This window comes from Zeus faber, assembly GCF_960531495.2.
Source record: "Zeus faber genome assembly, chromosome: 18".
Classification (NCBI taxonomy): domain Eukaryota; kingdom Metazoa; phylum Chordata; class Actinopteri; order Zeiformes; family Zeidae; genus Zeus; species Zeus faber.
In genome coordinates, this window is record NC_137210.1 from 29,851,927 (window position 1) to 29,873,638 (window position 21,712).

General features: G+C 43.0%; 1 protein-coding gene across 1 annotated transcript in view; it reads left to right on the forward strand.

Moving 5' to 3' along the window:
- Positions 1 to 21,712, forward strand: part of LOC307244003 (titin-like) — a gene marked incomplete at its 5' end in the record, with an annotated part of 164,899 nt that overhangs the window by 36,402 nt on the left and 106,785 nt on the right. The window contains 21 exons of the mRNA XM_080018975.1: positions 71 to 298; positions 939 to 1,103; positions 1,953 to 2,231; positions 2,462 to 2,743; positions 3,242 to 3,520; positions 3,612 to 3,893; positions 3,981 to 4,259; positions 4,362 to 4,649; positions 4,760 to 5,038; positions 5,133 to 5,414; positions 5,521 to 5,799; positions 7,867 to 8,157; positions 8,432 to 8,719; positions 9,455 to 9,568; positions 9,801 to 10,083; positions 10,369 to 10,552; positions 10,808 to 10,888; positions 11,420 to 11,687; positions 12,646 to 12,723; positions 17,215 to 17,554; positions 17,639 to 18,331. Of these exons, the coding sequence (XP_079875101.1) occupies positions 71 to 298; positions 939 to 1,103; positions 1,953 to 2,231; positions 2,462 to 2,743; positions 3,242 to 3,520; positions 3,612 to 3,893; positions 3,981 to 4,259; positions 4,362 to 4,649; positions 4,760 to 5,038; positions 5,133 to 5,414; positions 5,521 to 5,799; positions 7,867 to 8,157; positions 8,432 to 8,719; positions 9,455 to 9,568; positions 9,801 to 10,083; positions 10,369 to 10,552; positions 10,808 to 10,888; positions 11,420 to 11,687; positions 12,646 to 12,723; positions 17,215 to 17,554; positions 17,639 to 18,331 (5,542 nt within the window). The remainder of the gene's footprint in view (positions 1 to 70; positions 299 to 938; positions 1,104 to 1,952; positions 2,232 to 2,461; positions 2,744 to 3,241; positions 3,521 to 3,611; positions 3,894 to 3,980; positions 4,260 to 4,361; positions 4,650 to 4,759; positions 5,039 to 5,132; positions 5,415 to 5,520; positions 5,800 to 7,866; positions 8,158 to 8,431; positions 8,720 to 9,454; positions 9,569 to 9,800; positions 10,084 to 10,368; positions 10,553 to 10,807; positions 10,889 to 11,419; positions 11,688 to 12,645; positions 12,724 to 17,214; positions 17,555 to 17,638; positions 18,332 to 21,712) is intronic.

Consider the following 21,712-nt stretch of genomic DNA (forward strand, 5'->3'; position numbering starts at 1 on the left):
TCATAATATTTACTTTACTAACGATGGTGTATTTTTTCAGAACCCCCCATTTTCCTTGAAAAACCTGAAGGCATATTGATAGTGACCAAGGGGGAGAATAAGGTGTTTGAGTGCAGGCTTGCTGGGACCCCTGACATTTCTGTTCACTGGTTCAGAGATGGGGCTGAGATTCACCAGAGTGTGAAGCACAAGATGTCATTTGTAGACTCCTTAGCCAGCTTAGAGATATCTGCTGCTAATGAAAACGACACTGGAAAGTACTACTGTGAAGCCAGCAATGAGGCAGGCGTCCTGAGCTGTACCGTTGAGCTAGAAGTGAAAGGTTGGTTTGGTTCTATTTTGTTAACATTCCATCTGCATTCATTAAGATTTAATACTTGTATTAGAAATACAACTTAATATTCATTGGTTCTGTATTTCAGAGCTCCCTTGGTTTGTTGAGGAGTTGACGCGTCTTGAGATTGTAAAGGGGTCCGTGGCAGCGTTTGCTTGCAAGGTTGCAGGCTCTGCTCCATTTAAAGTCACATGGTATAAAGATAATGAGCAAATTACATCCAGCCAAAAACACATCATCGCTGATAGCCATGATGTCATGAAATTGAACATTCAGGACTGTGAGTCTCGAGACGTTTGTTCTTATCGGTGCAGAGTCGCCAATGATGTTGGAAGCTGCACTAGTGCTGCAGCATTGTGCTTACAAGGTCGGTTTATAAAGAATGCTGATGCTTTATTACATGCTGATGCATACATCGTACAAGTACACACAACATGGCATAACATACAACAATGTACTTTATCTGATGTTACATTCTTCTTCTCGTTAGCCCCACCAATATTCGTCGAGAAGACAAAAAATGTCTCTGCTGTTTTGAAAGATGCCGCAGTCTTTCATTGCACCGTGAAGGGCTCTTCACCTCTTTCCGTACAATGGCAAAAAGATGAGAACTGGATCTCGGAGGATCCAGCAATAGAGCGGAGCTTCGAGAACAACTTGGCCACTCTCAGGATCACTGCCTGCGAGGCATCTCACAGTGGAAAATACACCTGCCAGGTGGTAAATGAGGCCGGTCAAGACAAGTGCTTTGCTACCTTAACAGTGCAAGGTATATCTTTGCTTTGTGCACAATGCTTCCTCACCCTAACAGCTTAAATGATAATAACCGGAACTCACCTCTTTTTCTTGACATTATAGAACCACCTTATATCCTAGAAACATTAGAGGTAGTCCGAGTGACTCTTGGAGATCCAGTCAGTCTGGAGAGCAGGGTGGCTGGAAGTCCTGAGATAAGAGTCAAATGGAGCAAAGATGGCAGAGAGCTGCAGTCAGACAGACGGCATCAACACCACTATGAAAACAACCTGAGTAAGATTAAGATTTACTCCTCTCAATTGGAAGACGCCGGGGAATACCTGTTTGAGGCTACAAATTCTGTTGGTACTTGCCAGTGTAAAGCAAAGTTGCTTATTGTAGGTCAGTAGGATGTTTGTGAGTAGTCACTTCAAAATGTGCCATTTTAAGATTATTTCCACATTTCTAACAATCTCTTAATGACATTCTATGAAACAGAAGCAGTTATTCCTCCAACATTCACTAAGAAGTTAATGAACACTCAAGAAATCTGGGGTACCGTTGTTAAAATGGTATGTAAAGTTGCTGGCTCTCTACCAATATCAGTGGAATGGAGCAAAGGGGGCCAAAGAATCACTGCTAGCTCCAAATATAAGCTTTCACAAGCTGACAACACAGTATCACTGCAGCTGCAGCTGAGTGAGAGCAATGACACAGGAGAATATTCATGCAAGATAATGAATGAAGCAGGCAGCTGTGTGTGCAGTGGTGTTCTCACTGCTAAAGGTTAGCGTTTTAGAGAAATTTGTAACATTTCAGTCTCAGTTTAAGTGAAGATGGGCAGTGTCCTAAACATCTTGTTGTTTGGGTGTGTGGGTTTTAGTGCCACCGTTCTTCAGGAGCAAACCTGAGTCTCAGGCTGTTGCTCCAAAGTCTGCAGCCCACTTGAGGAGTGTTTTTGAGGGAACGCCTCCTTTTACTGTGAAATGGTTCAAAGACGACTGCGAACTCATCAGCAGTCCATCATGTACCGTCACACTAGAGGAGTACTCTTCTGCCGTAAATCTTTACTCAGTTGGACCTACGCAAAGTGGGATTTACTCTTGTCACGTTACCAACGAAGCAGGCGCAGTGACATGTGATGTTGAAGTGCTGGTGAAAGGTTGGATTATTTTTTTTTTTGTCCATCACCGCCACCTAATTAACTCCATCTTTTTTTGTCCATTCTATGCCTCATCCTGACCTCCACCCGACTGTTATTATTTTCTTTTTTTACAGGTTCATCCATTACATTTTCAGCTGACTCATTTCCATCCCACTTCCCATCGTCTGCCCAAAGCCTCCATAGGTATTCTGTCTGCGATAGTAATTAATTCTTTTGTGACCTTACAGAGCCTCCACAGTTTTTGGTGAAACTCCCCCCGACTACCTTTGTGAAACAACGTGAGGGACACCGTTTTGAATGCCAGACTACCAGTGCACCTTCCTTGAAAATGTGCTGGTACAAAAACGACCAATTGCTAACAGACGGACTCAACTATGAAATAATGCTTGTTGATTCAACGGCGTACCTTCAGCTGCGAGCCGCCAGCTTTGAGGATAACGGAGTCTACACCTGTGAGGCATCTAATGATGCTGGCAGTGTCATCTGTAGCACGATTCTCACAATTCAAGGTCAGACACTGAATGGGCACATCATTTTTCCATGTTGGATTTTCGTTACCATGTGTCTGTTCTGCGTGTCTGTTCAGTAAATTTTTTTGGATTCTTGTAAAGAATGAATCCGGCATGGAAGACAGAAATAGGACTATAATCAATACCTTGTGGTCATCTTTGTTTTGGATAGTATGAATTTGAATGATTCCTCTTGTTGCCATGTTTATCCCAAACATCGATGGAATGATCTGACCACCTCCCTGGCCTGTTTTTTTGGGACCTCATCATTACATGATCTTCTGTTTTAGCATGAACCTCAGCAAACAACTCCTTCTTGTCACTCTGTCTTTTCAATGGGTGAATGTTTTGAAAGCCATTTGGTTACAGTGTGGACTCCTCCAGCACGGACTGAACTCAGCATGAAAATTGTTTCCTGGAAATGCCCACCTTGCTTGCCACAGTAAAACCTTCCTGACAAAGAATATGTTTTGTTAACAACTTGATTCTGTTTTTTAGAGTCCCCATCTTTCATTAAAAAGGCAACCCCGCTGGAAGGCATTAAAGGAAAAGATGGCAGCTTGTGCTGTGAGATGTACGGCACTCCTCCTTTCCAGATTAACTGGTACAAAGACAAAAGGCCCCTGAAGGAGGGCAGGAAGTATAAGATAGTCATTGAGGGAAGCTCCACCACGCTCCACATTGTGAAACTGGACACAGCAGATGTTGGTCTTTATGAATGTATGGTGTCAAACAATGTAGGAAGTGAAAGCTGCCGCACTACAGTAAGCTTAAAAGGTTAGTATAGCATATCTCAGCAATTATTAAAGCAATACTAGTCCCTTTCAGCATCACTTTCTCTCATCAACACTCATCCATCATTCTCCAGAACCACCATCCTTTGTCCAGAAAGTGACCGAGCTGTCTGTCAGAGCTGGTCAGGAGCTGATGTTGACTGCCACAGTGAAAGGCTCTGAACCCATTACTGTGTCCTGGGTTCAGGGCAAGGACCATATCCTCAGGGATGGTGACAACAGGAAAATCACCTTTGAGAACAATGTTGCCTCCCTCACAGTTCCAAAGGCTGACTCCAGCACGGCTGGTCGGTACACCTGCCGGCTGAGGAATGACTCTGGCCTCACTGAGTGTATCTCCCTAGTGACTGTTCTAGGTTTGTACTCCACATTACTTTACTACAGTTATAGTTCTTTCATCTATAGAATTTAGTTGTGTTAATCTTTCATGTGATCATTTCTAGAATCGGCAACGATAGTGGATAGCCCCGAGTCTTTAAATGTAAAGTCAGGAGAGAGTGCAGCTCTTGAAGTCAAAGTATCTGGCTCCCCAGAGCTGAAAACAAAGTGGTTCAAGGATAACAAGGAGCTGTCTGTCGGTGCAAAATATCAGATGTCTTTTTCAAAGAAAGTGTCCATTCTGAAGATTCAGTCTGCTGATAAAGCGGATGCAGGAGAGTACAAGCTGGAGGTCAAAAATGACCTTGGTACAGCATCCTGCAATATGAAACTTTCAGTCTCAGGTCGGTGCTCCCTGCAGCTCCTTTTTTGCCTGTTCACCGTTAGATGCTGATAATTTGTAAACAGTCCAGTGAAAGCTTATAAATGATTGTCTTTTACAACAGATAAGATGATACCGCCATCATTCATAAGAAAGCTGAGAGACACTCATCTTATTGCGGGTAAACCTGGTGAGATGGATTGCAAGGTTGCTGGCACTGCTCCTTTCACGACCTCCTGGTTCCACAATGGCCAGGAGATCAAAAGTGGGCCAAACCTTGACATTTGCTGCTCTGACAACACCTGCCAAATGCGGGTCACAACCATCAAGCTGTCTGACTCCGGGAAATATAGCTGCAGAGCAGCTAATGCTGCAGGGACTAGCGAGACAAGTGCTTCTATGACTGTCACAGGTCAGTGGATGAAGTTTAGAGGACATCATCAAGAGTCAAATACATTTTTACCATCATGGAAGATGACTCTTGCCTGAAAAGTAACAACTACACTTCTTTTTTCATCTCAGAACCTCCATCGTTTGTGGCAATGCCTGAAATGAAGGAAAGTCTTCCTGGGAAAAATGTTACTTTCTCTGCCATAGTCAAGGGCAGTGCCCCTCTGAAGGTGAAATGGTTTAGGGGGGCTAAAGAGATGCTGCATGGAAGAGGCTGTGACATTTCCCAGAAGGAAGATATAGCTACTCTTGTGCTTAACCGAGTGGATAAGTCCCATGCTGGAGAGTACACGTGCCAGGTCATTAATGATGCAGGGAAGGAGAGCTGCCCATTTGACCTCTTTGTAAAAGGTTTGTCAGCATTCACTTTACAGTAGAAAAGTTTTTGAGCACCTGTCTGCTTTCAATTACAAAGTGATCTAACTACTAGAATTACCTCTCCCAGAACCAGTCCGCTTCGTGAAGAAGCTGAGGGATATTTCCTCAGAAAAGGGAAAGCCTCTGAAGCTCGAAGTCACGTTTACGGGAACCCTGAGTGTACAGGTCACCTGGATGAAGGATGGTAAACTAATCTGGGCTTCCTATCAGTACAACATCATCACAACAGACACCTCTTGCATCCTGGAGGTCCTGAACTGTGACAAGATGGAAGCAGCTGGCACTTATTCTTGTCAAGTTGACAACGGTGTTGGAAATGACAAATGCGAAGCACATGTATCTATTCTAGGTAAAACTCGTCAAATGCCTCTTTGTAATTCTTTTTTGTAACCCTAGTTGCAGTAATCCATCATCATTCATCTAGTTGTATTAACCTAACTAATCTTTCATTATAGAGCGACCATACTTTGTTGAACAGATGGAGCCGGTGGAAGTCACTGTGGGTGATGCACTGACTCTGAGATGCCGTATCGCTGGAACACCTGACATCTCAGTAGCTTGGTTTAAGGCTGATGGAAAACTGCGCAAATCCAACACTTGTTCAATGGACTTCTCAAATGGCATTGCCACTTTGAAACTGAGCAAAACCACCAAGTTTGATCACAATGAATTTACCTGCAAGGCAGAGAACCGCGTGGCCTCAGCCTCCAGCAGCTGTAATGTGACGGTGAAAGGTGAAAAGCTCAATCTACAACTTACAGTATATCTGAATCAAATGTTCTGCATGTTTATCAGTCTGATAAAGAAATAGCTATGGTTACATCTTGCCCAAAGAATCTTCTTGTTGTCCTTGTGAGGTTTCTCCTCACTTCATGTAACATTTTACACCATTCAAACTTTAGCTAAATCTAACACTAACATTACTCCTCTCAGAACCTGTGCGTTTTGTCAAGAAACTGGAGGACCTCACTTTTACAGTAGGTCAGTCTCTGAAACTAGTGTGCAGGTACACTGGAAGCCAGCAAGTGCACGTCACCTGGAAGAAGGACGACAAGCTGATCTGGGCCTCTTACCAGTACAATGTCAGAACCACAGATTCAGCCTGTGTTCTGGAAGTGCTCAACACTGACCGGCCCGAAGCAGCAGGAAAATACTCTTGTGAAATTTCTAATGGAGTCGGAACTGACATCTGCCACGCTAATGTCAGCCTCGGTAAAGTTTAACCTGCCACCTGCCACACATTCATCTACTACCTTTATTAACAACAGCCTCAAACTGCATAGTAGTAGTGCATGTGTAGTTTGTAGTGTAGCTTGCTGCATGACTGCTGTCATTTGCTAACAAAGCATAAGAGAGGTCAAACGGCTAACCCAAGCAGTACTTACCTCACAATCTGCTCACTTATTTCTGACTCCAGTGGTTGTTCAGTTAGACTTTATGTGACCTAGAGAGGTTGGTGAATTAAAGGCCATCACCAAATGTTACGACCACAGATACCGGAGACGTGTTAGTCCACAACAGTGACAAGCAAGGCTTAATCAGAAGATGCACTCAACTACAAATGCAAAAAAACAAAAAAGAAACGGCCATGCTCACGTAAGACTAACAACCCCATGTTTGAAAATCAATGCATTCATGCTTTGCAAGTAATTTACACACTTCGCCCTCAGCTCCATAACCCTTCAACATATGATCTCACCAGCCTTCTTACAAGCCCTAAAGGCCTAACAAAACAGACAGACTGACAACCATTACAAAATTGATCTTTCAGCAACTGATTTTAGTGAAATATCTTGAAACCAATGTTGTCTGCCATCAAAGGATCATACATGTTTTTGGGCAGCATGCAATGTCCAACTCCAAAATACCAACTCCTACTTGGACAAATCTTACAAGTGAGAGGGCTGAAGCTGTCACAAAACGATGATGGAATGCCCCGTTTACAATTCCCAGAGGACTGACATTTGCTATTCAACGGTTAATATGAGGAACCATGTCACAGTCTTTAATCATTCTTCCCATCAAGAAGATGAAGCTTCTTGAAGATACTGTTGTGGACTTTCAAATGCCAAAATAAATGTTGTTTGCCAGGTTTCTTTTAAACTAAGTTACACTAACTAACACAAGGCATTACTTGCAGATCACCCGTTAGTCATTTTATGCATGTGTTAGCTCACACAGCTGTTCTCTAGTGATGGAAACCTCCATGGTTCTATAGCAGTTCTACCTGGTTCCACCAGCCTTCTTCAACGCCCGAAAAAACTGGATTCCTAGTGGAGCGCCTCCTTCCAGCATGTTCTACCTCCTTCTCTGCATGCAAAAATCAGCCCCATTCTTTTATGACTGATGTCCACATTGCTCCTCTCAGAATCCATGCACTTTGTAAGGAAAATGGAAAATATTTCCATTGAAGGGGAAGCCCCTCATACTGACATGCATTTATGTCATCCCATCTCAATCCATACTAAGTTACACAAACCAACAGTGCAGTTATGTCATGTTCTTTGGTCTATTGGTGTAATGGCTTCATACTGGTGTAGAGGTGGAAGAAGGTTGCTGAATTGGTTTTGTTTGCCTTTTGAGAAATGTTTTGGTTCAAAAGGGAGTTTCATTTGAAACAGTACAAACATATTTTATTTGGTATTTGATTTTTGGTTTAATTTCCAGATTTATTGATGTTGTGCCTTTCTCTGTGCAACAATGAAAATAAGGGCCTAGTGGCTGGTAAATAGCTTGCATAAAACCTCCTAACCTCTGTTATGACTTGGTCTCCTGTTATTTACTTTTTCCTTCACTAACAGAGCGCAAAGTCCCTCCAAACTTCACCAAGAGACCTTCTGAGTCCATGGAGGATTCAGTGGGTACACTGGTGAAGATGGAGGGTCGTGTGTCTGGCTCCCAGCCACTCACCGTCACCTGGTTCAAGGACAAAAGTGAAATCCACAGCTCCCAAAAGTATGACATGAGCTTCACGAACAACTTAGCTGTGCTGTGCGTCACAGATTCTACCGTCTCTGACACTGGACTGTACTCTTGTGAAGCAGCGAATGAGGCTGGCAAAGCTTCATGCCAGGTGTCCCTTACCATCACAGGTGTGTATGTAGTAAAGCAAACGATGATGTGGAGCTTTTGATATTCATCACTTATTTATGCTGTGAATTCTTCTCTTATTTATTTGCATTTCGAAATAAGCTTTGTGTTCTATGTATGATAGCATGAAAAATGTCTCTTGAAAAGGAAGCCTATCATTGAAAAAGTTTTTATGAATTTCTGCACAAAGGGGTTCCTTGACACTGTAGCAGTAGATCTCCATGGTAGATCTGGTAGATCCTAAACTATACTGCCTCTGTCCCACCACTTCTTCAGAGAGCGCCAAACCTCCTGTCTTTGACGTCCCTCTCAAACCGGTGACGGTAGGTGAGGGGGACAAGCTGAGCCTGAATTGTCACATTTGTGGCTCTCCACCACTGAAAATCCAGTGGATGAAGAACAGGAAGGAGCTGAAATCCAGCGCAAACTGCAGGATCACATTTGTGGAGGGTACAGCCTGCCTGGAGGTTAGCCAGACCTCCAAGGCCGATGCAGGAGATTACCTCTGCAAGGCCAGCAATGCGGCTGGCAGTGAGTTCTGCAAGGCTAAAGTTACTGTGAAAGGTAAAGTAATTACATGGAAAATAAATCTTCAGTTGGGTAATTCTTTGACCTTTAGGGGGACCATTTATTACATTCTTGGTGAACTTGTTGAGCTCTTTTTTCATTCTTTTTATGCAAAATGATTTTCCTACAGAGACAATGCGGCTAAACTATAACATAGTGAGCGACAAGGCTCCATAATGCTTGTGAATGAGCTTTCTTTACCTCCATGTAACAGAACAGGTCTGCTTCTTCATTAACCCCTTCCCCGCCTTCTAGGTCTTACTTATGGTAATCACTGATTATAGAGGGTTGCTTAGCTGAGTACAGTAGCGTGCTATTGTTGCTGCAAGGCATCGACAAGGTAGAACTAACAAAAGAGCTTCAAAATCTAGTAAAACTCATATTTTAAACCTGGTTATTATGTTGTATGTTTTATTTTAGCCTTTGAGTTTATCTAAATGCTGAAAAGTGCTTCCTGTTTATAACTAGAGCTTCCATCAATGTGTGACATATTCTCTGTCTGGTATGCCTTAAGAAATAGTACTGTGACAGTTAAATACTACTACTGCTACTACCACACAGTTCACCCATCTCTGTACATTTCCTACTACTGCCGAATTCACATATTTAAGACTTATGCACGGACAAAACTATGGAACTTTTTAAATTTGTTTACTACTTGTAGTTCCAAAGCGTTCAGCTATTGAAGTTAAAGCACTACTGCAAGATTCACTTCTTTGAATTTCTCCTCAGATAAAGGCGTCAAAGACCCAGCAGCTACAGCAGCTCCTGCAGCTGCTGCTCCAGTCAAACGGCTGGACAACCTGTTCTTCACCGAGGAACCAAAGAGCGTTTCTGTTGTAGAAAGTGAGTTTTAACAGAAGAACATGATGTGTTGTGACCTGTACTGTCACCCTACACGCAAGTAAACTTTGATTTAAAAAATAGATCAAAGTTTATATGGTGTATATTACCGTCAGGCTGCAAAAGACACAATTTCATATTTTCCAACATGACTACATTATTCTACATGACGAAGTCATGTACAAATGTTAAAGTACAAATGTTATTTCTGTTTTCATTGTCATTTCTTTGCCAGAGGGCACAGCCACCTTCATCGCCAAGGTTGGCGGCGATCCCATTCCCAGTGTGAAGTGGATGAAGGGCAAATGGAGGCAGATCACAGCTGGTGGTCGCATCTCCATGGTACACAAAGGACAGGAGGCCAAGCTGGAGATCAGTGAAGTCACCAAGTCCGACTCTGGACAGTACAGATGTGTGGCCTCCAACAAGCATGGAGAGATTGAATGCAGCGCTGATATGGAGGTCTCCAAAAAAGAGGAGGTTGAAGGACTCGGGGACTTTAGGGCTAAGCTGAAGAAGTAGGTGTTTTTAAACAGCAATACAATATATACACATTTAAAGATATTCTGCATCTGTCATTTGTTGAGTTGTGGAACAGTAGACTCCGGTACTAGTTGAGTCTTAGGATTGTCTCAAAGCCTACAGTTCCATTGGAAGAGGTCATGGACCTCTAGATTTGTGTTCGTCCGCTGTTTAGCTGTGAGGGTGGGGCTTTTACACCAAACTAATAAGACTTAATTTCAGTGAAGATGTTTATACCTCCTGCAGAGAAACCTGCTCACAGAGAGACTGTTCCCTTTCAGGACCCCATCAAAGCAGAAAAGCCCCAAGAAGGAGGAAGAGGTTGATATTGTTGAGTTGCTGAGAGGCCACGACCCCAAGGACTATGAGAGAATTCTTCAAGAGCATCAAATCTATGATTACCGAGCCATCCTTCAGGCCATCGAGTTCCTGAAGAGGGAGAAGGAAGGAGAGACTGGAAAAGCGGTGAGACAGTCTTTCAACTTATTTTAAGGCATTGCCTTTGGGTGTATTGTAGTGAAAGGACTTTCTACAGGTTACGGCTGGACACTTCAATGTTATGATCCCTCCAAAAAAAACAAGATCTGCACACCTAGATCCCTTTCAGTACAACCGCAAAGTGAAGCACTGCAAGTTTTAATCCTGTGATTACATGTTTCTCAGACCTCTGTTCATTAAGAAGCAAATCCTCACTTTGATTTTGTGTTTGTGGTGCTACAGGAAGTGGAACGTGGAGGCAGAGTTGATGAGGAAGACATGGCCAAACTCATCCAGCAGCTGGAAGGGCGCGTGGGCTCTGAGGTACCTGTTCTATCCAGTACAACTAGCACTCTGCTCACAAACCAGCCGGAGCTCTTCAGCTGGAGCTTCACCGACAAATAGAGGCTTCCCTTCAAATTCCAGTGGTCAAAATTTTCTATATTTCTAATATTTTGTATATGATGTCAGTGGCGACTCGGCCCTTCACTTGTTCACATCAGTCTGGAGATAGTCTAGAGTTCATGTTTGGAATCGACCCATTTCAACACGATTTCCACTGAGAATCAAGTGTTGTCCTACGTCCAATTTCCCCTTATTGTAGTTTCCTAGCGTGTGTTGATGTGGCGTTGGACAGTTCTGGTAATGGGTTTTATTGTCTGCAACGGTTAAGATCAAGCAGCTTATTTAAAGGTAATCCAGTTGACTGATGTGCGAATAGAGTCTTCCCAGACTGAAGTGAGCATTGAAACAATTTGAACGTAGTGAATTAGGTTGGTTGGCCTGACTCACTGAAACAGGCCCAATTTGAATCAATCCACATGTATTCATCCAAAAAATGACCTTGATTCACAGCCCGTCTCTGTGGTAAAAGACATCACAGACCAGACGACTGCTGAGAACCAGGTGGCCACATTTGACTGTGAGATCAAGATTAACTACCCTGAAATCGCCCTGACCTGGTACAAGGGCACGCAGAAGCTGGATAACAGCAACAAGTATAACATTAGTGTGGTGGGCGATCACCACTATCTGAAGGTCAAGGACTGTCAAGATGGAGACCAGGGAAACTATCGTGTGGTGTGCGGTCCACACATATCCAACGCCAAGCTCATGGTGACAGGTAAGGATACACCTGCCCTGCGCTGTCTGATGGAACTCTGTGGTGGTTGTTGTTTGAGCTTTGACGTCCGTCTCCTTCCCTATGTGGTGAAGACCAAATGACCACAGCCCAGGGCTCACTACTGACCTCTTCAGTTATCGTTTGTTTTGTACATCTATGTTTTCTGTTGTCTACATGTTGCTTTCTTTTTGGCTGCGGTCTCAAAATCAGATCAAACTGTGACAATATCGTAAAAAATACATTAATGTGGTCAAGCAACTATTCAGAAATCTTTTGGAGCTCTACCTTTCAGAAGGCTTAATCTGTACTGACCTACAGTTGACTTACTAACTACTGACTCAGTTCACCAAACAAATTCCAAGCATTGAAGTCAATGAATTGGACTCTGCGACCTTTGGATGCAAGTTTTCCTTCGATAACGCCATGGTAACATGGTAAGACACATGGGAAATTAAAGAAAGCCCAAAATACAACCTTAATCTGCTGGCAGATGAGACTTTATGGCCATCCTCAACGTAACTGCAGAAGATGAGGTTTGTTGAGGAACAACCGTTAAAACTTTAGATAGATTCAGTATTTGACTTTGCTTAATCAGTTTAAACCAAAAGGTTCCAAGTGCTGTAGGATCTCTGGAGCGGTCAACCCCCAACCAGGAAGCTACTGACGCTGGCTCATTCAGACCAAGTTAGTGATGAGCAGATTAAACCCTCCAACTTCAAGGGCAGGATGTGGACATGATAATTTCAAGTTGGATTTTGATATAGGACTTTTGGACGGGTTTTAAAAAGAAGAGCAGTGAGGCAGCATTCTGTGAGGTGATGGTTGACAGCTCAGGAGCTCCTATAGAGGATGCACACTAACGTAGGGAACTATTACCAAGTCTACACTACAGCTGAACACCCCTCCTTCACACCAACAGCAAAATCACACTCAGCCATGTTCATCACTGCTTCCCCAGGCACTTACTCTGTGATAGCGAGTTTGAAACCCACGGGAGAGGCTAAAAGTACAGCCAAACTTTTCCTGTCAGATAAAGGTCTGTATATTACCCAGCTGCTTAATATTGGTGTAGTACTTGGTATACTGGGGTCATAACACTTTACCCTGTCCTTCCACAGAGGTTGGTTTAGGACAGGTTCCCCACGGTGAGTATCTTAACAGCAGATGACAAATCCTGGCAGTAAAGCTGAACAAAACATTTTCACTTTACGAAATGCTTTAATTACATTTGGTGTGAGCAAAAACATATGTGAATTTTTACTGTAAGAAAACATCAAATATGAATAGATATACTGTATCTTTTGAAGATTCTGGTACTAAAATTGTACCTATGACTAAACCCTTAGATGTCCCAGACACGTCAATTGAAGTACCCAAAGCACCATCTATGGTCGCTTCTGGAGGTAAGACTGGAAAATGTTCATTCAGTTCATTCAGAAATTATCTCCATCCGAAGGTGTTTCCGTTAAATAAACAAATATCTCACTTCTATGCCAAAAGATTCATCTGAATTGTATCACTACGAGGAGAAAACAGAAGTGGAAGGTATCCAGACCCTCTTTACTAATAATTTATCACTTATAATGAGCTTATCGATAATTCTAATCTGTGGCTGTCGTGGGGAAATGTGATTCAGACTTCCTTCTTGAGATGTTACCAGTTTAACAGTAAATTTAATCCTAATCCAACATCATCGTCCTCACCATCTTCCTCTTCTTAAACCATCCATCCCTAAACCATCTCCTTCATCCATCATCCTGTCATTGTGTAAACACATACAGCTCATCACCTTCAAACCATCTAACTGCCTACTGTTCACCCATTGATGGTTGAAGAGGAAACAGTTTCTCTTTAGTTGGCTTCCGTCTCAGGTAGCAAAGTGTTTTGTTTGACATGTTGTTTATCCGATCAAAGCATGGAGAGCGACTCCACGGCTGTCCATGTCCTTTATCTGTCGTCTAAATCCCATCTACTGTTCTGTCAGCTGCCTTTTCTCACCCCGTCCGTCTCACCCCTTCTGCTCATATGTTGAGTTCAACATGTGACTGTGGGTTATTATCTCTGTTTATTTGTTCTCCCTCACCAGAAGAGCGGAAAGCCATCGCAGAGAGTGTTGAGAGGACACAGGTTGAAACTAGCGAGGAAACCCCCCAAGGTACAGCGCTACAGGCAGCTTCTGGCTGTTAGACCAGCTCCTCAGGGCTGCAACGAGCGAGCTGCTAGGCTACTAGCCCACATGCTTTACATGTAGTCATGTAAATGCCGTTGGCGCCCTTGCACTGTATGTCCCAGTTTGTTTCATGACTTTGTCTCATGAATTGTTTCTAGTTTATATTATCTGTTCTGTCTTGTTCTGCTGGTTTTAATACTCTTGGCCTGCTCCTGCAAAAATGCTAAATTTTGTGTTTTTCACCCTGATTAACTACAATTTTTGTTATTATTTATTCTTCTTTTGCATCTTATCTTATCTTATTGCATTCTTTAACTCTTTTTCACAATAAAAACTTGAGCTTAAAATAGATGAGAGTGATGAGCAGACAGCAGTAATCTAATAACTGAACTATCATTAAAGTTCCTGAAGTTTACCAGAAGGCAGAGAGGCCATCTGTTTCTGCAGTCCAACCGCCCGCTCCAGTGCAAGGTATTCACCCACAGTCCTCTTCACCTTGGGTCACCATCTCGGTCCCACTCTGTCTCTGTGTGTTTTGCCATGTTGTTAGCTGGCATCTTCTTCAAGCATTTCTTTAAGTTTTTGGATATGTTTCTGTGTACTATCAGTGTCACGGTGTGTTTGCCGCTGGTCGAATTCTAAACACATGTTGGTAATGTTTTTAAGTAACTATCCCAAAGAAGCCTGAGCTCCAGGTCCCTCCGGGTCCTCCCCCACGGCTTGAGGAGTCCTCGGCCCCACAAGGTAATCAATTGTCCAATGTCTCTGTAGCTTGTGTCAGTGGCGTTCAGAATTCTCTTGTTAAATATTAGATCACATTCTTATTACACTTCATTCTTAAGAGTTGAGCTTCAGACATTTAATACAATCTGCTAATACTTAATTTTGATCTGATTTTGGACTGGGTCAACATTAAGTACTTAATATTGCAGTCTGTTATTTCGCTGGCTCTTGTTTCACCACTGGGGTTCTCTACACATTTGACATGTCACACATTCATTTATATTCCTATTCAGCTGTCCTATTTAACAAGTCCTCTTTTAAAACGCTTTGCTTAGGCTTAATATAAAGTGTGTCTGTCTTTCCTGTCCATTCTGTATGTTGTCAGTCAGATTTTGCGTGAAATGTGTAATCTCACTGCTTAATTCTACTGATGCTTGTGAATTCAATACAGAAAATGTTTTTCTTTGGTGTCTCTTTGGCTCTTTTACACTTCAAACAACTCTTCTAGTCTGTGTTGACTGAAGGCCATGTTTCTGTGTTACCTTGAAGAACCAACAACCTTCACAGAAGCTCTACCAACGGCAGTAGCCGTTCACAGAAAGACCCCAACCGAACCATACCTCCCCCCAACCACAGCAAAACCTAAAATAGTCGCTGAGCCTCAGGTGCCACAGAAAAGAGTAGTGACCGAACCACAAGTCACCACGAGTTCTGAGCCTGAGCAGACCAGGCTGACCCCACAAGCTCCTCAATCTGCAGGTACAATAGACTCATTGGTTCATGTTGGAAAGCCCCCTCGTCGTGTTTACCCGCTTACCCAACATGATGTTTTGTGTAGATATACTATGTTGAGTGAAACTGCATGGAAAACAGATGAAAAAAATCTTGGTATTTTCTTGAAGAGCGCGGAGTTGAGCCTACGGCGAGACCTGAAACTCCCCCACAAGCGGCTGTGGAGAAAGGTAATTTGTTTTGGAAAACAAACCTAGTTGTGTGTTTTCACATAGAGTCTGTGTGTTTGATGCTAACTTCTTGAGCTGGTGTTATCTAATGGTCTTGGCCTTGAAGGATAACAGTTGGTTGCCCCTTTCTAGAGACCTCTTCAAGTTTGTAGTTAACCCACTAGCTGTATTTTCCTTACCCTGTTAACTCATATACTAACATAACATATGCTAATACTGAGAAGCACTATAAACTAACGCGACTAAGGTCTGTGGAATCCACAAAATGACCTGTAGGGTAAAATAAACTTTTCACTGCTTTCCAAGTTCCGGCTGTTACCACACCAGGAGATGCAGCTGTTCAGCCAACTGCAGCCAAACTTACTCCCCCCAAGACCAAAGCCCTTTCAAAAAGAGGTAGAACACGGGATATCGCCAATCTTTATACTCTTATATCAATGACAATCTGTTGTTGGTTAGTGTGGTGGAATATATCTTATATTCTGTTTTGTGTTATGTCTTGTCTTGTGTGTATTACTTATTCCTCTTGACTTTTTCACTTAAGTCCAATGCCAAGCACTCGTCAGAGTGTGAACAGCTCTCTTAATGAACCTCATCAGCTGTAAGTTATTGGATATATACTGTATATATCTACATTTCAACCTTTTTCTTAAGAGCCAACACTACCAAGAGAAGAGGAGCCTGGTGTTCAGCCAAGCACACCAAAACTAACCATCTCACCATCTGAACCTAAAGGTATTAGCAGCTGACCTTGAAATTCTTGCCTTTTGATTAAATGTTTTTGTTTCTTTTACTGTCTCTTTAAGTCTTGTGGGTTCATGTACACATGTTCAGTCACTTGCTGTTGAAACAGTATATTTAATGTTGCTTTAAGTGCCGGCTGTCTCCAGTCCAGTGGAGCCAGTGGTTCATCCTAGTGCACCTAAGGTTACACCATGCAAGGCAGAGGTTTCTCCATCTGAAGGTACTGCAGTAGATGCTGTAAACACTATAGGTCATATGCTACTCCATAGTGTTTGAAGTGCTATTCTTTGTGCTTAAAATGTGATCTCTCCATCATGGTATCTTTCACATGTGTTTGTATAAATATGTATTTAATGTGCTAAGCATTCGTTAGAGTGTGGTTTGCACATTTCAGTTTCTCTTTAAACAATTGTAAAACATAATCAATGTATAAATTGTCATTTCAAGATGTGTCAGAACCAGGGACATCTGCACCTCTCACCAAGCCTGAAAGAAAACATGGATCAGAATCTCCTAAACCTCCATCTATGGAAGCCAAGACACTTCCAGTGGCACCAAGGGAACCAACAGGTAAACATGGATCAGAAGCTCCATGGTGTGCTCCTGAACATCCACCTGATGCAGTGGCCCCAAGTGAATCAACAAGTGTTCCTTCAGAACATAAGCAAACTGTTCATGTGCCAGTCTCTGAGGGAGTCAAGCCAATTCTGGAGGGGCCAAGGGCTGAACTTAATGCACGACAACAAATGAGCCATGCTCCGGCAGCAAAGCCAGCTCAAGAAGCACATATGTTAGTTTCTACAAAGGTTTCAGAAGCACCAGGGCAGGTTCCAGAAGTACCTGGGAAGATTTTAGAAGAACCTAAGAAGGTCCAAGAAGCACCTACGGAGGTTCCAGAAGCACATAGGAAGGTTCCAAAAGCACCTAGGGATGTTCCAGAAGGACCTGGGAAGGTCCCAGAAGCACCTAGGGAGGCTCCAGAAGAACCTAGGAACGTCCCAGAAGCACCTAGGAAGGTTCGAGATGCACCTAGGGAGGTTCCAGAAGAACCTAGGAAGGTCCCAGAAGCACATAGGAAGGTCCCAGAAGCACCTAGGGAGGTTCCAGAAGAACCTAGGAAGGTCACAGAAGCACCTAGGAAGGTCCCAGAAGCACCTAAGGAGGTTCCAGGAGCACCTAGAAAGATGCCAGAAGAACCTAGCAAGGTTCCAGAAGCACCTAGGAAGGTTCCAGAAGCACCTAAGGAGATTCCAGGAGCTTATAGGAAGGTTCTAGAAGCACATAGGGAGGTTCCAGAAGAACCTAGGAAGGTCCCAGAAGCACCTAAGGAGATTCCAGGAGCTTATACGAAGGTTCCAGAAGCACATAGGGAGGTTCCAGAAGCACGTAGGGGGTTTCCAAAAGCACCTAGGAAGGTTACAGAAGCACCTAGGGAGGTTCCAGAAGAACTTAAGGATGTCCCAGAAGCACCTAGGAAGGTTCGAGATGCACCTTGGGAGGTTCCAGAAGAACCTAGGAAGATCCCAGAAGCACCTAGGAAGGTCCCAGAAGCACCTAGGGAGGTTCCAGAAGAACCCAGGAAGGTCCCAGAAACACCTAGGAAGGTTCGAGAAGCACATAGGGAGGTTCCAGAAGAACCTAGGAAGGTCCCAGAAACACCTAGGAAGGTACCAGAAGCACCTAAGGAGGTTCCAGGAGCACCTAGAAAGGTGCCAGAAGAACCTAACAAGGTTCCAGAAGCACCTAGGAAGGTTCCAGAAGCACCTAGGAAAGTCCCAGAAGCACCTAGGAATGTTCCAGAAGCACCTAAGGAGATTCCAGAAGAACCTAGGAAGGTCCCAGAAGCACCTTTGGATATCCCAGAAGCACGTAGGGGGGTTCCAGAAGCACCTAGGAAGGTTACAGAAGCACCTAGGGAGGTTACAGAAGCACCTAGGGAGGTTTCAGAAGAACTTAAGGAGGTTCCAGAAGCACCTAGGAAGGTTCCAAAAGCACCAAGGAAGGTTCCAGAAGAACATACGGAGGTTCCAGAAGAACCTAAGGAGGTTCTAGGAGCACCTAGGAAGGTTCCAGAAGAACCTAGGAAGGTTCTAGAAGCACCTATGAAGGTTCACGAGGCACCCAAAAACATCCCAGAAGCATCAAGACCAGAGAAAGAGGAGCCGCAGTCAATCTGCAAAGCAGTGCCAGCACCATCAATTGCTGAGACACAAATCCCACAGGCTCAAACACCGACTCCTCAATCGGAAGGTAACTATATCTTAAATGACGAGGGACAAGTACACACTCACATCTTCACAATTTGTAAATCCTTCTGTAAATCTGGTCACAATCTTTATATTTTATCTAGTGATCATCTTACACAAATTCTTGCAACGTTCAGTCTTAGTGTCTGTGTTTTATTGTCCTTTTTTGTGTGCTTTGCTGTGCCATGTACTAAAACAGTAAAACGGATGGAGTTACCACAGGCAAAACCCACAATAATTAAACCAAAGATGGAACAGACAACAACTGCTAAAGGTAACAAATATGCTTTGAGCTCATATTACATTTCAAGATATTTAGGTATATTAATATGTGTTACGTTTAGTTTGATTGGGTGTGTTTTATTGACTGCAGCGTCGCAGAAAACAAATAAAATCCCTCCTGCTGTAGAAGTAGAATTTCAGTCTCAGCCTAGAGACTGTCTACAACAGACAGGTAGTCATTTATCATGTGGTCGATCTTTTCCAGTCACAAAATGCACAATAACAAAGTAATGACTGAAATCTTTGCTTTGTTCTTTGTTTTGCATCTTATTCCTCTTTGACATCGCTCCATGGTGCTACTCTTCCATCTTGTATCTTAAGACACTCCAGTTGTGATGACGACTGAACCTGAAGAAACAGCAGCTGTTGACGACAGAAATGAGTCCCCTCTGAGGCTGGGATTCAGTGAGCAAATCTGTCTGACCGGATCGGCTTCCAAAGAGGATGAAGTTAGGGTGTCTGAAAGCATAAAGAAACCGACTAGATCTCATTTAAGAGAAGATTTATTTTTAAAAAGCGAGGTGAGTGAAGAAAGGGTGGCAGAGAAGGTATGGTACAGTAACAGTCAGAAGATTGAATTTACTCCAGATAGATATGAAAATGATTTTGCTGTGCCACAGGAGACCGAGTCAACAGAATATGAAGTTAAACTACACAAGGACTTGAAAATCACAGAGGTTAAACTTCCTGACACGTCTAGTGAAGACGAGTTTGGTCAAGACGAAGACATTCTTCATGAGTCTGTTTGTCCGTCTCCTACTGAACATGTCTCTCCAACCAAGAGAGATAAAACATCTCCGCCCAAAAAGACTGTTCTATCAGAGATGCCTCCTTCCAAAACAGTGGCTCCAACCAAGAAAGATGCACTAACACCAAAGAAAATTACACAAGAAATTCTCCAGAGACAATTTCCAGACCCCATAGCTTACACTGAGGGATTCTCATGTAGACAGGAAAGATCCGACCAGGTTGTTGCACAGGAGGAAAAGCCTACTGAAGAAATAGCTCCCGATGCCTTTGTAGTGGAAGATTCTGTCCCATCCACAGTGGTTTCTACCCAGGAAGTCACCGCACTTAAAAAAGAAAACACTACTAAGGAGGTCCCTCTCTCTGAACAAGTACTTCCACCTCAAATATCCATTTGCCCTCGTCTAAAGGAGGTCGTCTCATCCCCATCAAAGAAAGATGAAGTTTCTCTGAGCAAAACGTTAGTCTCAATGAAAAACCAGACTTCAGCAATAATGCAGAAGAACTCCACTGAGGAACAAGTTTCACCATCCAAGAAAACAACCGCCATAACCAAAATTTCTCCTGAAAATGTTGGACATCTCGAGAAAGCCATCATTGATGCAAAAGAAGTGTCTCTCCTGGAAGAAAATCTGCCACCTATGAAGACAACTGCCACGGAAGATTCTGGAGAAAACGTTGAACCATCTAGAGAAGCTGTCTGTGTTGAGGAAGAGCTTACACCACTGAAAGAAGCTGAATTACCAACAAAGAGGCCAACCGCAGCTATGAAGGGCATTCTTGCTCCGCCATCCAAATTATCCTTTCCTTCAGAAGATAGTACAACTTTACCCCTGAAAACTACCCCGCAAAATATAGCTACCGCAAGCAAAATATCTCGTAAACAAGTTACCACACAGAAAAAAGCTGTGTGCCCAGATGAAGAATCTGATCAATCCAAGAAAACGGTTCCTCCTCCACCCCAGGAAATGCGTGGATTAGAAACAGTTTGTTATAAACTAGAATCCCTTAAAGAGCAGAAAACCTCCACAGCTAAGCCTTCTCCACGGAGAGAGGACAGCACGGACAGATCGCAAAGGACATGGACTGTCACAGATGAAATCCCAGTGAAAGGTATTCTTTGCTCTGAGCTGCTCACTTCTTTATGATCGCCTGCAGATCGCCCCCTCTTTCCTCTTACAACACTCACCATCTGTCCTCACAGTATACATTCTTACCTCTTCAGTCATGTACATCTTTTCAACTACTCTTTGTTAGTTTACCATCAGTATGCTTTGTCTGTTATTAACAGCTGTTTCAATGTAATGATGTATGGTATGGGTATAATCTAATCTTCAATCAAAGTTGAGTGGATTTCTCATTCATTAAATGTCATCGTCCTTGTACCTTCAGGGTTGGGGTTTGTCACCTTTACCACTTCTTTTTGTCTCCCTTTTTGTCCTAATGTTGTGTTCTTTGCTGTTTGTTTGTTGTTTGTATTGCCTTGATATACTCTTGACTGAGCTGGTCAGTTTCCCTGTTGTGACCATAGCATCTTATATTCCAAAGTCTCTCCTCAAGAAGACAAGAGAGCATCTCCATCAACACCCAAACCATCACCTCCCCCTCCTGCTGCCCCTACAGGTATTCCTCCTTTTGTTTGTTGAAATATCACTTACCTCTCTTTATTTCTGTGACTCTTAAACAACTCTCACCCAGGCACCCCGTCTTCGCTTGTTCAGATTCTGGTTAATTTTATTGATTTAATTTGATTTTTTGATTTTCAGTCCAGCTGTCAACCTTCTTGTGTTTGTTCTGGTTTCTTTAAAACTATTCTTATGGTCCATAGTTCAGCTCACTAAACTTTTTGGGTTCTTGCTTGTGACCTTCACATTTTTTTTTATTTCAAAGTGCTTCCTCAAGAAGAAAAGAAAGCACCAACACCAAAACAATCACCTCCCCCTGCTCCTGCTGCGAAGGTTACCCCTGTTCCAGGTAGTCTCTCTGGTCTGTCATCCATGTTGTTTAACTGTTTGGAAGTGTTAAAGTATCCATTTGTCTGTGTTGTGTATCAATGTATCACTCTACATGTACTCTAAGTAGGTTTTTTTGTTGATCAATCAGCAAGAAATGTTTACCAAGTTGGCATTCTTGTCACTTAAGTTGCACCAG